Source organism: Castanea sativa, chromosome 3 (genome assembly GCF_040712315.1).
Source record: "Castanea sativa cultivar Marrone di Chiusa Pesio chromosome 3, ASM4071231v1".
Taxonomy (NCBI): Eukaryota; Viridiplantae; Streptophyta; class Magnoliopsida; order Fagales; family Fagaceae; genus Castanea; species Castanea sativa.
This window is the reverse complement of record NC_134015.1, coordinates 55,472,246-55,487,479: the sequence shown is the minus strand read 5'-3', so window position 1 is coordinate 55,487,479 and position 15,234 is coordinate 55,472,246. Positions and strand designations below refer to the sequence as shown.

Below are 15,234 nucleotides of genomic sequence, written 5' to 3'. Positions count from 1 at the left end.
CAGACAACATGAAGAAACAGAATGTCCCTGTCCATGGACCATAGCCCATAGTAGGCTAATCCAAATAAAATCTTTTCAAAAAAATCCCAAAAAGTAAAAAAGAAAACAAAAAAAATGAAGGTAAATTATATTTTAAATACCTAAAATTAGGTGTAATTTGAAATTAAACTTATGCTTTAAACAAATGCTTAGATTCAAAGTATAGACATATATTCATATTGGTGTAGCCGTGTAAATACAATGAAAGATGAAAGATTTTAATCTGGATATCTTTATCGGAAACATAAAAAAGTGATAGTTAAGTTACAAAGTTTTTAACAAAATATACTAAGTTATTTAGACATTTTTGTTAATGATATTATTGAAGCATTCTCTATAAATGAAATAGTTCATTTAATACAAAAGCGTGAATTTGAAACTATAATAATAATAATAATAATAATAGGAAAAGTTGAGAAAAACTCAAATTATAATTCTAAATTAGAGTTCCAATTTTGCGCTATATATCTTAAATTATTTATTTTTAAAGAGTTTTATTTTTTAATTTTAGAATCAAATGGAAGACCACATCATAAATATTCATCCAAATGAATTATTAAGTACAAAAACTAAAGAGTCTAGAATAAATGAATCATAAAAAAAGAGTGTTTCACAATAATTTTTAAAAAATAGACAATTTACATTTTATACCTAATAATATCCTTACAAATTTTTTTAAAGAGTTAACAAAATATAAAAATGACTATCAATAGTATTTAAATTATATTATACATCTAATTATATATCTTTAAGTATATCTATGCACATACATAATGTTACAAATTAGCATTTATAACATTTGCTATGAGATTTAAGAGATTTTCAGAGTGATCTAAGGACCTCTTGTGACACCTTTGAATTGACCAATACTTCCTCCTATCTACGTAGAAAAGACAAAAAAAAAAGTTTGATTTTATATGCGTAGCTCTAATTACATGTCGTATTTAAATAATACATATAAATAACTTTATAATTAACTCTAAATAGGTTTCCAGCCAATGTGTTTCTTTTAAAATTATGATTTTTTATATTCTTTGTGGAACACAAGAATTGGAAATGTAAGTTAAATAATTAAAATCATAATAAATAAATATAAAAATAAAATAATATTTAACAGGTATATTTCCATATGCAGAAATAGCTTTAAAAAAAAAATAAAAAAAAAGTCGTTGGGATCAATCGCAGCCGTCAGAACCGGAAGAGAGAGATCTCCTTCATATTCCCCCCTTGCCTTCCACCTATATATATACACACACATGTCTCTCTCTCTCTCATTAACAATAGCATTAGCCACAGATAGTGAGAGAGAGAGAGAGAGACACAGTGAAAAAATAATAAAGTAAAAAGAAAATTATATTTATTTATTTACTTTTTTAATATTCTAGCATCTGAAAGAAAGTTTCAGAGAGAAAAAAAAAAAAAATTCTCTTAACGGTTTTTGCTGTGGTTGTTGAAAGCTAACGAGAATTTTCAATTTTTGTAGCTAAGCTTAGGGTTTTACAATGTGTGTGGAATTCAATCATTAAATTGAGAAATTGACTGTGGTGGTGGTGGTGGTGGAGGTTGTGGTGGAGGAGGTTAGGGTTTTTTTTTTTTGGATTGATCGATGAAGCTACGGCGATGAGGTTTTTTGGAGGAAAGAAGGAATGGAGGTTAGATCATCGGACGTGGTGCGTAGTATCGGCGATAAGATAGCGAGTGGTGGTGGTGGTGGTGGTTCTCCTCCCTTGCCTGCTGCGATCGCGAGGAAGCGATTGCAGGTCTGGTTCATCCGCGTTTGCTCCAGCATTGTGCTCTGGACTTGTCTGGTTCAGCTCGTCGCGGTTTGCGAGCTTTGGCACCCGCATTTGCTCGCCGGAATCACCAGCCGGATTTCGAGCTCCGCCGAGCTTAACGTCGACGAAGAGGCGCGTTTACATTCTTCTTCTTCTTCTTCGCCTTCGCCTTCGCCGCCGCCTCCGCCGCCTCCTCTTGCTCCTCCAAGTGAGTTTTGCTTTGTAATCTACGTAATTGTTAAACTGCTCGATTTTCGATTAGACCTTGTGTGCATTGTTAGGATTATAGTTATAGTTAAAACTGCTCAATTCGGCTCGGTTTAGTTACTGTATGTGTGAGATTTCTGGCTGTTGGAGATGAAATTTTGTATGAAGAATTTTGTGTTGGACTTTGATGTTGTAAGCGTGAAAGTTTCGATGCATTTTTTTTTTTGATTTGATTAGAATTAAGAAAAACAGCAATTAGTGAAAATGATATCTAATTTGGCTTTAATAGGGTTCAAAAAGATGTGGTCTTGAATAAAAAGAGCGAGCTCGTTTTGAGCTGAGCACTTAACGGATGCCTCATCACAACGCATTTACAGAAGGGCTTAAATCCAAATGATATGTAAAATTTTAGGGTAAATTGCAAATTACACCCCTAACGATTGGGGTGATTGGATTGGATTTTATTCTTTGAAGTTTCAAAATTTAGATTTTACCCGTGGTGTTTAGAGGTGTTTGGATTTTACGCCCAGACGTTTCAGAATTTGGATTTTAGCTCCTATATTTTAGGAGAGTTCGGATTTTACTCCTTAAAGTTTGAGGGTGTTTGAATTTTACACCCTAAAAATCATAATTTTGGGGTGTAAAATCTAGGCACTCACAAATTTTAGAGGGTAAAATTCAAATTTTGAAATGGTAGGTTATAAAATCTAAACACTAAGCTTTAGGGGGTAAAATTCAACTGCTGAAATTTCAAGATGTAAAATCCAATCACTCCCAAACTTTAGGGGTGCAATTTACAATTTACCCAAAATTTTAAGCTTTAGGAGGTAAAATCAAAATGACCCAAAACTTTAAAGGGTGCAAATTGCAATTTAGTCTAATAGTAATTTACGATGATTATTGTTGCAATCAGGATTATTGTTATAGTCACTGCACAGTTTGTCTTGGTTTAGTACTGAAATTGTAAATGAACAATCTTGTATTGCAATATGATATCTAAGCGTGAAAGATTGGACGCATTGTTTGATTTGATTATTTTATTTAAAAAAAAGAAAAAAGAAAAAAGCAGAGCAATAAGATTGTTATTATAGTAATTACTGTAATTATTGTTACAGTCACCGCAACATGCAAGATTGCTGGTTGCTGTAGATGAAGAATCTTGTATTGCGCTATGATATGTAAGTGTGAAAGTTTGGATGTCAAGTTTGATTTGATTAGGGAAGCTTACAGCAATAAGTAGTTGTAGAATGAATAATGAGAGCAGCATAAGCTATATTCTAAGCAAACACCAGATGACAGTCAGATTTTGTGAAAATTGAATTATTAATATGACAATACGACTTCTGCATTCTTGGAATTAGAGTTTAGGTGATTGAATTTCTTAAGTAACTTCTAAGCATGTACTGGTGCACCTGTCTTTTAGTTTCCTGAAACACTAGTGGCGTTACGTGCATTCACATCTGTTCTCTACTCTGATGTCTACATCAAGACCATAATCAGCTTGTGAATTGTGTGGTTACTTTAGAGGTTGGAATATCTTTCTCATGCGGTTAAAATATTATTGTATGTTAGGATATGAAGCCCATGTTTTTTAATTGATGAAAGTTTATATGATATTTGCCTTTAAGTTGCAAATAAGAACTTAACTTCTGAAATGTTGCAGGAAAGTATACAAGTAATGGTTTTCTTAGAGTGTCCTGCAATGGAGGCTTGAATCAAATGCGTGCAGCGGTTTGTACCTTTTGCCCTTTTCTTAGCCTGTTTTTGTTATCATATGTCAAATTGTTGATTCAGCTAGTTTGGCATTTCAGATATGTGACATGGTGACTGTTGCTCGGCTTTTGAATCTCACATTGGTTGTTCCAGAGCTTGATAAGACATCTTTCTGGGCTGACCCTAGGTGTATTCATTGTTCTGAAAAAACTGGCTTAAATACCTTCTTTTATGGTTATTTTAATACCTTTTGCTGTTAGCGTTCCTGCAGCTGCAAATGTGACTTAATTACCTGCTTTAATGTCCTTTCTAAAAGATTTTAACCATCTACATTCTTGCTGCAGCAATTTTAATGACATCTTTGATGTGAGACATTTTATTGATTCATTGAGAGATGAAGTTCGAATCATAAAAAGGATTCCAAAGAGGTTTAACAGGCAACATGGATTCATTCCGCTTGAGATGCCTCCTGTTAGCTGGTCAAATGAAAAATATTACTTACAACAGGTTTGTGTAGTTTTTACTAGTTTGTGTATTTAAGCGATGAACATCTATGTTGCTAATTAACTTCAAGGCCTGTATGTAGATTTATTGCTACTGTAATATTTCTGCCCCTTGATTTGTTCTGGTGGACTGTGTCTGAATGTATGTACACATAAGCTCATAAATTGACGGTGAAGGTAGCTGTATAGGTCAATGTGTACCTACATCCATACATGTGTTGACTTATAGAATTTTTAATATTTATGTATATATATATGTTGACATACCAATTGGGGCAAGAGAAAAAAATCGCCGTCTGACTTTTGACTTGCTTAACCAGTCTCTTAGCAGGAAGGGAGAGATGAAAATGAAGACAGTTCTCAATCTTAGTAGTGTGAAACTTATATAACTGTAGAGGGAGGATTTCAAATAAGAAAAAACTAAGTACTGTTTGAGGACATTCTTGGCATCATAACTATAAATTGAGTGGATTTGTTCCAAAACTAAATGCTTTATCCATCTATAGATTAAAGAGTAATTTAGTATGGAGGCTGAAAAGCCTGTTTTTATTTACTCTTTTTGAAGTTGCATAATTTTCTGCTGAATTTATTGGAGGTGCAAAAGATGGTTGTGAGGAATTCCTTTTAACAGTGGGAGAGATCAATTGGCATGCTTCCTTTCTCTAGTGAACCTATCTTTAGTGGTGGGGCTTGCATTATCAAATTATAATGTGAACTCCTTTTAAGGTTACGATCAGTATTAAAGGTGTTAATTCTAAAAATTAAAAAATGGGATATCAATTTAACCTACCCACCCCCCTCTCCCAACCAAAAAAAGAATAAAAGTAAACTTTTTAAGTCTTTTGGTGAATGAGGGAATTGGTATGTTTCATACATTTTGTTTTAGTGATTCATCCTGATCCTATGCCTTCAATCCCATTGTGCAGATTCTTCCACTTTTTGGCAAGCATAAAGTATTACACTTCAACAAAACAGATGCACGTTTGGCAAACAATGGGATCCCATTGGATCTTCAAAAACTCAGGTGTCGCGTTAATTTCCAGGCACTGAAATTCACTCCTCAGATTGAGACTTTGGGGTACAAATTGGTTCGCATGCTTCGAGAAAAGGGACCTTTTGTGGCTTTGCATCTAAGATACGAGATGGACATGTTGGCTTTCTCAGGTTGTACTCAAGGCTGCACTAAGGAAGAAGCTGAGGTGCTCAAGCAGATGAGGTTTGTTGTGGAATGCTCATTTCAATAACCTGACAAATGTTTTATATAAGTATAGTATGCTTTACTAGGTGATTTATAGAACAAAGGAGAAAGAAACCTAGTTCAGTCATAGATTGTAGTCAAATTATCAAAAAATTTCGCCATATTTTAATGCCTAATGCATATTGAAGGGATGCCACGTGTGATAATTTTCCAATGGGATAATCAGAAATGACCAAATGGGACAGCTTCCTGGCCAATGTGATAAGGATGGTTCCTGTCTTTTTATTTCTTAACTTAACAAACTCAGTTATTAGTGCTTGGAACTTTTTTTTTTTAACTCAAATCTATGGAAGTATCTTATGATCAAAGTAGTTTGCATTCATCCATTTACTATAATGTGCACTCATATACAACATTCATTGTATTGTATCTTTTATTCAGGTATCAATACCCATGGTGGAGAGAGAAAGAGATAGTGTCTGAAGAGAGGAGATCTCAAGGCTTGTGTCCTCTTACACCAGAGGAGGCAGCACTAATTTTGCAGGCATTGGGTTTCGGTAAGGATACGCAGATTTATATTGCAGCTGGTGAGATTTATGGAAGTGAACGTCGACTCGCAGTGTTAAGAGCTGCATTTCCAAATATTGTAAGTGTATTAATAATTTGCATTTTGCCTTATTTTGTCCTGTGATTTTGCAACTTGTGATATTATCATCTTTTAATGGTAGTTGGCTTTTGCCCAGTGTCCAGCTGTTATTCTGATTAGGTCCCCAGTTGTAATATATTGAAAACCGTCCAACTGTTTGGTGCTTGTGGGACATGCTGATGATCAAGGATTCATTTTTTCTTTCAGCACTTACAAGTTATCACTTAATAGTTGATACTCATATAGGGTGATTTACCCATATATTTGACAAACAATTTAGATCATTTTCCCAGAACTTAATTTTGATAGAGATCTCATTGAGGCTAATATGTGTTTTAACAAATAGCATCTTCTTCCTTATTAAGAGCAAGGTGGGGCATGAGGTTGTTGGTTTAAAAGTTAAAACCCATTGGATGCGTGTATATTTGCCGATAAAAAAAGAGAAGAATATGCATGTTTTTCCTTATTTGATACATGTATCTTCTCAATTTTCCCTTCAATGATAAGCTTCTCTGAGAGTAAGTTCATTGGCTTGTTGCGTGTTTCTTTGCATATGACTTTTCTAAAATTTGAGATCCCATAAAAATTTCAGGTGAAAAAGGAAATGCTGCTGGCCCCAGCGGAGTTGCAACAATTCCAGAATCATTCATCTCAAATGGCGGCTTTAGATTTTATGGTTTCCGTTGCCAGTAACACTTTCATTCCCACCTACGATGGAAACATGGCAAAAGTTGTGGAAGGTCATCGCAGGTTTGTATACCCACCATGACGAGGTGGGCTTTAATTTTATTCAATGGCAAAACAGCTAAACTATTGCATTTCTGAAAGATCTTGAAGATTTTTCTGATTTGCAGGTATCTTGGGTTTAAAAAAACCATCCTGCTAGATCGGAAAAGTCTTGTACCGTTACTGGATATGCATCACAATAGAACACTTTCATGGAATGAGTTTGTAGCTGCTGTTGCATCGGTTCATGAGAAAAGAATGGGACAGCCAACTCATCGTAGGGTTATTGTAGATAAGCCAAAGGAGGAAGATTATTTCTATGCAAACCCACAGGAGTGCCTTTGTGAGGGAACAAATTGTGACTTGCTAGGGCATGGGAACTCAAGTAAAACAAATTGACTGCAAGCGAACAACTCTACATCATCGTTGATAGCGTTCCACTGAATTTTTCTGTGGTAATTTGGTGGACAGGATTTATGTCTTCTTTCGGAAGAGTAGGCATAATGACCATGAATATACACACTTGAAACAGAGTTTTGCACGAAAAGGCAGAAAAGAACACTTCAATGCCCCATTTGGGTGTCAAAAGATTTGGTCTCTATTGTTATTAATTTTTTTGTTTATATATTTATTGGTTCTTCTTCTAGTTGATGTTTTTAGTGGTTTTGATATAACTCCACATAGAAACATATCAAATGTTGTAGATCCTTGTTAGAAAAGTTGCCCACTACGAATTGTTTAGAGATACCAAATGTCGGACAGAGTTGCTCTTCCTGGCAATAAATTTACTCCATTTTTCCTGGATGATGAAAAGCAAACTCTCAAACTTCAACAAGCATAGAAGGGATTAGAAAAAAAAAAAGAAAAAAAAAAGAAAAGAAAAAAGCTAATAAATCGGAGGGACGGCTCAATTTTTTGGACATTTATTACACTTTTTGGGAAGTCCATATTTAGACCAGACATTTTTCCTTATGCACTGTCTAGCCAAGTTTTGGCCATGCATTTAGAAGTTTATGTTGTGATGAAAGTATTGAAGACCTATATTTACTTCAAAGAACACCTAATGCAGCTATATGCATGTGAACTTTACTCAGAAGATCATGATGTTTTAACTTTTTTTCCTGGTCAGGAAAGAGTGATTCAAGCATTAAGTTTATAGTGCATAAAAATGCCAAAATTAATCACTATAATACACAAGAATGAGCACTAGCTATGTTATGTTAACCATCAAGACAAATTGTAGCTCAACCAGGTACATCTTGCTGCTCTTAATTACAAGTAGAAATTGTTTTGCGGAACTAAACCTTAGTGGAACACTCAATCTCACATCTACTTGAGACAATTGAAGAGAGTTTTACTCTAGTAGGTTGTCTGTTGGGTGTTTCCTTTTCTCTCCTCTCAGAGAACTCCAAAATGTGTGTTTCACTAAGGCAACAACAAGCTTAGTATAGCAGTAGCATTTGAAGACTTGGCCTTACTTGGGCTCCCAGAAGATGATCTCACCTTGCTCCCCACACAAACCAAGATCCTTGAGCCTCCTTTCTTGATAATATTCTAACTCATTTAATTCTGATTCCCTATCCTTGAAGATCTCATCAATTTGCTGGAGCACCTTCTTCTCCCCTTGTCTTATTCCAACTGCGATTTCTAGCCTTGGATCAAGCTTTTCTCCTTTTAACTTTTCATCCTGCAATCCACATTTATGTTTAGTTATTACAAGTTTATATATATTGGGTATTGGAAGAAACAATGAATCTGAGTAGCTGACTGTAGCTGGGGCTTGCTGAGCTAAGTTTTTCTTTGGGTTCTTTGAAGGGAGAAAGTATCTCTTTGTAATAGTTTACCAAGTCATTCATGTAGGAACATGATGAGTGAACATCATGCGTCTCAAGTTATACTCTTTTGTTAGAGAGTTGATTCCACCAAATTCCCATGTAATATTCATCCATTGGATTAAAAAATATCACCCATTGGTTTGTTACATGGATGACTAGGTATGACTGTTACAAAAGATACTTTCTCCTCAAGAAAGGTATAGTTAAATTGTAAACTATGGAAATTCAAGTTAAAGAGAACTAAGAAGAAAGGGAAAATAAAGGGAGAGAGTGACAGAGAAGAAAATAAGGTTTTGGCATTAATTTGTCAGCCTCCACCTTAGCATATATTTATATTAGGGTTTATAACATAATTACACAAATAACCTTATTAATATGCTAATAGAACAAGTAACGAGAAAATAAAACTAACAGGTATAGCCCCAAAACTACATATTACATAGTTTTGGGGCCATAACCTGAATAACATCATTGAAAAGAAATTGTCAGAGACCAGATGGAGAGCTGTTGTACACAGACATTTAGACAATCTGTTCACTAACCAATCTGCAGCATAATTACCTTCTCTGGATGGCTAAAAGGTGAATAGCTAAGTTGCCACACATGATGACCTACTAAACAGAAACCTATATGTTCTAAAGTATTTGAGTTCAGGAGATTCAAATGAATTAACTTGTCATGATCGCCACACAATTATTCAGATGAATTTTAACATCCTTATGATGTAAAGTCCTAATATGTTGAACCTATTTAATAAGGGGTTTTCTACATATACCCCACATGCATAGCACATATAACAAGAACTGATAACATCACAAGAGAAGTAATTAGTAGTGCAAACTTACATGGAGGATAAGGGTTTACCTCTTCAATGGTTGTGTGATAGCCAGAAAGAGCAGATTTGCAGGCATCTCTGACCACCTGGCATATGAGCTCTTCATTGGCACGGCTTATAGGCAAGTCAAGGTGGCCCCAGATAGAGTTTCTGAAAATAGACTCCAACAGGAAAGCATCAGTTCCCCGAAGTGCTACCAGCCGCAGATATTGAAGCATTGCTGGTGGAACTTGACGGTCCAAAACAATGTCAAAGTATGCAGTCTCACCCAAACCGTTCGACTCAGCAATGTCCAGCTTGTCCCCAAAAAATGGGTCTGACTCTGATATTTCAAGTGTTAGAGTAAAGGCATTGCGGTCTGCTTTGGATTCTATGAACCCATAGTCCAGAGCCAAGTCAGCATTGCTCTTATTGATATCATATTGAATCATAACCTGTTGAAAAAAATTCCAATAAGAACTCATTCAAAAGGAGATTAAGGGGCTAACAATGTAAACTTAAAAGGAGAAGTCATGGATTTCGGGGAAAAAGCAGTGCTTCTTTGTTCACTTAATATTAGCAGTGATTAATGTTGCCACTTCATTTGGCACATCTCACCTCATATTGACACAAAATAGCTCTCAATTTTGTATTTGGCAGCCCACTGAATCATACACATACACATATGCACACAAAAGGGAATAGATTTGTGGGCTCAATAACTTGTAATAGAACATATCCTGGATATGATAGTATTGTATGGAGTCAACAAATGAGGTGAGTTCATAGAACATTCAAAATAAGTTTTGTCCAACTTGTGGATGATTTAAAAACCTATCATTTATGTCAAATGGTAAGCAATATATGTGTGTGTGTTTAGATTTGTGGGATACAAAATGGAACCAAGTACAATAGGAAATCTCAGAAGCTGGACTAGTTCACCTGCTCACCAGCCTTGACAGAAACAGGGGTCCGTAAAGAAAATAAGGTATCCCAAGAGAAGAGACCTGCCGCTCCTTTAATTTCATATGCATGATCTTCTGTGGTTATGCTGGAGCTGTGGTTCATCTGATTCATAAATTTGGTCTTAGTAAAGTCAAATTTAATAGAAAATTTATAGGACAGTTCCTTGACACCAAATTTTAATTGCAAGCACTAAGATGCATGAATTAAATACAGTAAAACCCAGTAAGTTTAAATTCTATATGCCATTAGAGGCGTTCCATAGCATGCATTATGGGATGCCCAAGCGGCTTTCCAAATCAATTTTGATAAGCTTCACCCTCATGGAGATGAACAATTAGTCTTTTATTATTAAAGAACTAATTCCAGGATATCCTGAAGAATCTTTTCTTAAATATCAGGGTGAAAAAATAAATGTAATCACAATACTAAGGGTCCATATCATATTGTAGGGTAAGACCTTCACTTTTTCCAACAGATTAGTGTAATTAACAATTCATAAATCAGAGTAAGTGCCACTGAAAACTTATATGAAGAGGGGAAAAATACTTCACCAAGTCTGCAAGGGGAATCAAAACAAGGTTTTGACCACGTAAGCGTGAGAATGCCCTTGATCTGAGTATACCAAATGCCCAAAAGAAGTCATCCAGTGTTATAGGAGAAGGAAAAAGCTGCTTGTTAGGGGCTATGATTTCTTCTTCCACTTTTAGAAATTCATTTTGCACATAATCTTTCACACTCAATGTTGTGCTCAAAAGTTGGGTTCCTGAAAATGTTGGTTCAACCAAATTCCAATGAAAAAGGGAAAGAAACAAGGCAGTTTGCAGACTAGATTATGACATCTGCCATTATCAAAGCTACATTATGGTCTTATACATTGCCTAAGGAAGCATAGATGAACTTAATCCATTGGACAGCTAAAAAAATGTGGCTGTGACCATGGTAAGAACATTAAAATTTTTCCAGTGAATATAATATAGTCTCTACAACTTAGAAGACACCATTAATTTGGCAACAATGGCCTGGATCACTCCTGCAAAAGATTCAAGTTCCCCAAGGAGCTTAAAAAACTGTTTTAACCATCCACCTCCCTCTGCCAATTACCAATCAAAATTCATAAATTAGAAGGAAAAAAAATAAACCCTCACAGCATAAATTTTATCTAGAGTGTCATAATCCGTAAGAGGCAAATATTACCATTTTGAATGTGATTTTATAATTGTCATCATCATCATCATCATATATGTGTATACACACTATAAAGCCAATTCATAAGCTCAAGCTGAGTAAGCAATTTGCACTAGCATTATTTTTCTAGCTTAAGGCCACCATCAAATTGTGCACACCAACAAAATTAGTTCGAGTCAAACTAGCCCACTAACCAAAGTTGGAAATACCAAAAATTAAATATTGAGATTTGGGAACCACTCCATTGTTAGATCCAAACCTTGGTGCTCATTTGCATAGATTATTTTCATTGATCTATTGGGCTTAATAAATATTACTTTGGTACAGTTTTTAAGATGTTGTAACTTGTACTGTAGGTTCCACAATTAAATTCAACCATGTGGTTAGATTGACTAATGTACCATATAGTTGAATTTAATTCCTAGGAAAACATATCACAGTTTTTTCTGCATTGGTCATTACAACCATACGGTATATTTCAATCGGAGAACCTAAGGTATCAACCTAAGTTTTGTCCTAAAAAATTGTAGCTGGAAAAATTAATGCTTTAAAAATTTGTACGTAAGCTAAGCTGAAAATAACATAAAAATAAGAATTTACAAAGATCAATGTATAAAACAGCAGCAACTACATACACTAACCTTGAAGTTCAGCCAGCTCCTCTTCTGACCTGCACCGGAATTCTGGAACCATTAAACCACATCCATCAATCCCACAATTTCAAAACCAAAAAAAGAAACAGCTGCTAAAGTTGTTACTAATTTTACAATAAAAGTTCTACAATTGCAATAACTGTGATTGGTGCCACTTCACATGTCAAATCGTAAAGTTTGCTCAGTAAATTTGTAGTATACTTAGAATCAACAATAATAAATAAAAACTAAAAAAACAAAAGCAAAAACCAAAGAAGCAATCAAAACTAAGCCAAACTGACCAGAATATAGTAGAATTGGTGTACTCAGGAAGAACATCAAGGTAATACCGCCAAGACGACGTGTCGTTTTTCTTCTTCTCTCTGATCAAATACAGAGCCACAGACAACCAAGGCTTCAACCCACTACACACGCTTCCAATCTCCGACGCAGCCACAGCATCTGGGTTTATCCAAAGCCTCTTGGGGACCTCCAGAACGACGTCGTTTCTACCCAAGTCTTTCTGAGCAACGAGTCCCAGACCTTCAGGAACTACAGCAGGCTTCACTGGAGTCTTTGAAGACACTACTCCTTCGTCTTTTAGCCATTTCCAGAAGGTCTGGACTGAGTCAGAGACTGGTTTTTGAAGAGAGGAGGTGGTGGTTGTGCTTGTGGGGGTGCTGAGAGTGGCAGAGAGTGTGAGAGTAGTGCTTCTTTTGAAGTGTGGAAGTGTTTTTGTTGGGTTTTTTAAGGTTTTGATGAAGGGGGAGATCAGGGAAGTAGAGGATGGAGATAGAGTGAAGGTAGTCATCATTGTTGTCTTCTCACTTCTGTCTCTCTCTCTCTCTCTCTGAGTATGTCGAGATGAGATGTGGGTTGGTTTTACTTGGATTTTATAGATTGTGGTTGTGGATAGGCTTTTGCTTTTTTTGGCTAACATATAATCTTATCACATCTGGATACACAGGCGCTTTAGCAATTGAATCCTACCATTTCTTTCTCATTTTATTACATGGTTAATGTTTTTTATTTATTCAAAGAATCAGTAATAGTTATTAATATGCATAAACACAAAATTAATATATTAAAATTTTTAAATAGATTTAAACAGGCTTATAATAAATTACATAACTAAAAATATAAGATTTAATATCTGCAAATACCAAAAATCAATCAATCAGTTGATATACTCTACTCTATAATAATATTTATTTCGTGGTTGTACATAACCATACACACCATTTTATACTGCATTAAAATCAGTCAAATCACATAACCAGAAACAATTTTTTATTTTGCATTAAAATCATAACTATATGTGCGACTAGACTAATATAACCTCTCCTGCGATGCGCAGTGCACTTTAAGTTTATTTTAAAGGGTTCAGGTAATGTGGCTTCCATTTTTGAAAATATTTCATAAAAAAACAAAAGAATTGTAAAATTTTTTCAATTGTTAATAATTTTTTTTTAAAAAAATAGTATATTATTATGTGTCCTTAGAGTACACATTAGTAAAATTTTATTGTAAAATATTTTATAAGAAATTATCTTTATAATCAAGCATAATATTATATAATTTAACATTTGAGAAATCATTTTTAATTTTACTACGGGAATTGGTTTTCATTATTATTATTATTGTTATTATTATTATTTAATATTAGGTTGGTTAGGATTTTTTTTTTTTGAAGTTAGAGCATTCATAGTAGTGGTGTTAAAAAATTTAGCTTTTAGGACTTCAAAAAGCTAATTTATCTATTTTACCACTTCACTTTACAATACACCTACATCAAATGTTATGTTTTTTACCACTTCATTTAAAATAATTTAAACAATTCATTAAAATAATAAAGGAAGAGAGAATTTGAGTTTTTTTAATTGGGTAGAGAGATAATTTTAGGGAGTGTTTGGATACTGCTTATTTTGCTGAAACTGAAAAATTATTGCTAAAGGTACCATAGATAAAGATAAAAGTTAGTTGAAACAGTACATTGAGATCTATAAATAGTGCCAAAAAGTGCAATAGGGTCCATAAATAGTAGCAAAAATAAACTAAATAGTGAAATAATTTTCATTTTTCATCCCTACCCAAACGCACACTTAATAACTTGCTACAGTCAACTAGTATTTCTACAAGTTTACAATAGTTGAAAAAAAAATTTTAGTTTTAGCTTCTCAAATAACACATGGTTTTTTTTTTTTTTGTGGTAAAATATTTTTCTGCTAAAACACAATCACCATTGTGAATGTTTTATTGTTTTTGTTAAATTTTTGGATTGGATAGTTGCTTGTTGGAGAGGCCTAAAGTTTTGGAAGGAGAGCAACTACAAAAATTATATATATATATATATAATAAGTATAAAAAATAAAATTAAATAAAACAATTGGATTGTAGGCCTGAGCTCCCATCTAGGGAGAAAATACACTATGCATTAGATGCATGATTCCTCTCTCTCACATGGAGGTAGACCTCACATATATGGGGTCCACTTTCATTTGAGAGGGAGGAAACATGTGTTTGATGCATGGTATACCACCTCCCCAACTGGGTCCATCCCTGCACTGCACAAAATACAAACTTACCTATTCTTTTAACAAGCCCTACCCCTACCTGTTGATGCACATATTAAACCTACCATGATAACACATAAAATATGCACACACACTTATGTCTTGTTGCACACATGTAACTTCAATACCCTTATGTTTTTTTCTTCTTTCTTTTTGAAGATCATATTATGTCCACTACGATTCATTTTGGTCTACTTCGGTCTATTTGGTTTTTTTGGTCCAATTCAATCTATTTCATTCCATTTGGTTTATTTTTAGTCCACTCAGGTCCATTTGGCCAATTCGGTCCATTTAAGTCCACTTCGATCCATTTTGGTCTACTTCAGTCCATTTTGGTCCACTTTAGTTTATAAGGTCCACTTCTGTTCATTTGGCCCATTCAGTCTATTTCGGTCAACTTTGGCTCATTTTCAGTCCAATTC

General features: G+C 34.4%; 2 protein-coding genes across 2 annotated transcripts; one reads left to right on the top strand and one right to left on the bottom strand.

Annotated features, from left to right (window-relative positions):
• The first annotated feature begins 1,312 nt into the window (after positions 1-1,312).
• On the top strand, positions 1,313-7,620 carry LOC142627883 (rhamnogalacturonan I rhamnosyltransferase 1). The gene is made up of 8 exons (XM_075801767.1): positions 1,313-2,022; positions 3,685-3,752; positions 3,833-3,921; positions 4,079-4,241; positions 5,164-5,453; positions 5,877-6,081; positions 6,674-6,831; positions 6,936-7,620. The coding sequence occupies exons 1-8, from the start codon at positions 1,686-1,688 to the stop codon at positions 7,204-7,206; spliced, it is 1,581 nt and encodes a 526-aa protein (XP_075657882.1). The 5' UTR covers positions 1,313-1,685; the 3' UTR covers positions 7,207-7,620.
• A 323-nt stretch (positions 7,621-7,943) lies between these two features.
• LOC142627884 (ribulose-1,5 bisphosphate carboxylase/oxygenase large subunit N-methyltransferase, chloroplastic) lies at positions 7,944-13,126 on the bottom strand. Its single transcript, XM_075801768.1, has 6 exons — positions 12,542-13,126; positions 12,249-12,277; positions 10,974-11,185; positions 10,399-10,524; positions 9,507-9,911; positions 7,944-8,494 (listed from the first exon to the last, which is right to left on the bottom strand). The coding sequence occupies exons 1-6, from the start codon at positions 13,051-13,053 to the stop codon at positions 8,282-8,284; spliced, it is 1,497 nt and encodes a 498-aa protein (XP_075657883.1). The 5' UTR covers positions 13,054-13,126; the 3' UTR covers positions 7,944-8,281.
• Between the last annotated feature and the right edge of the window lie 2,108 nt (positions 13,127-15,234).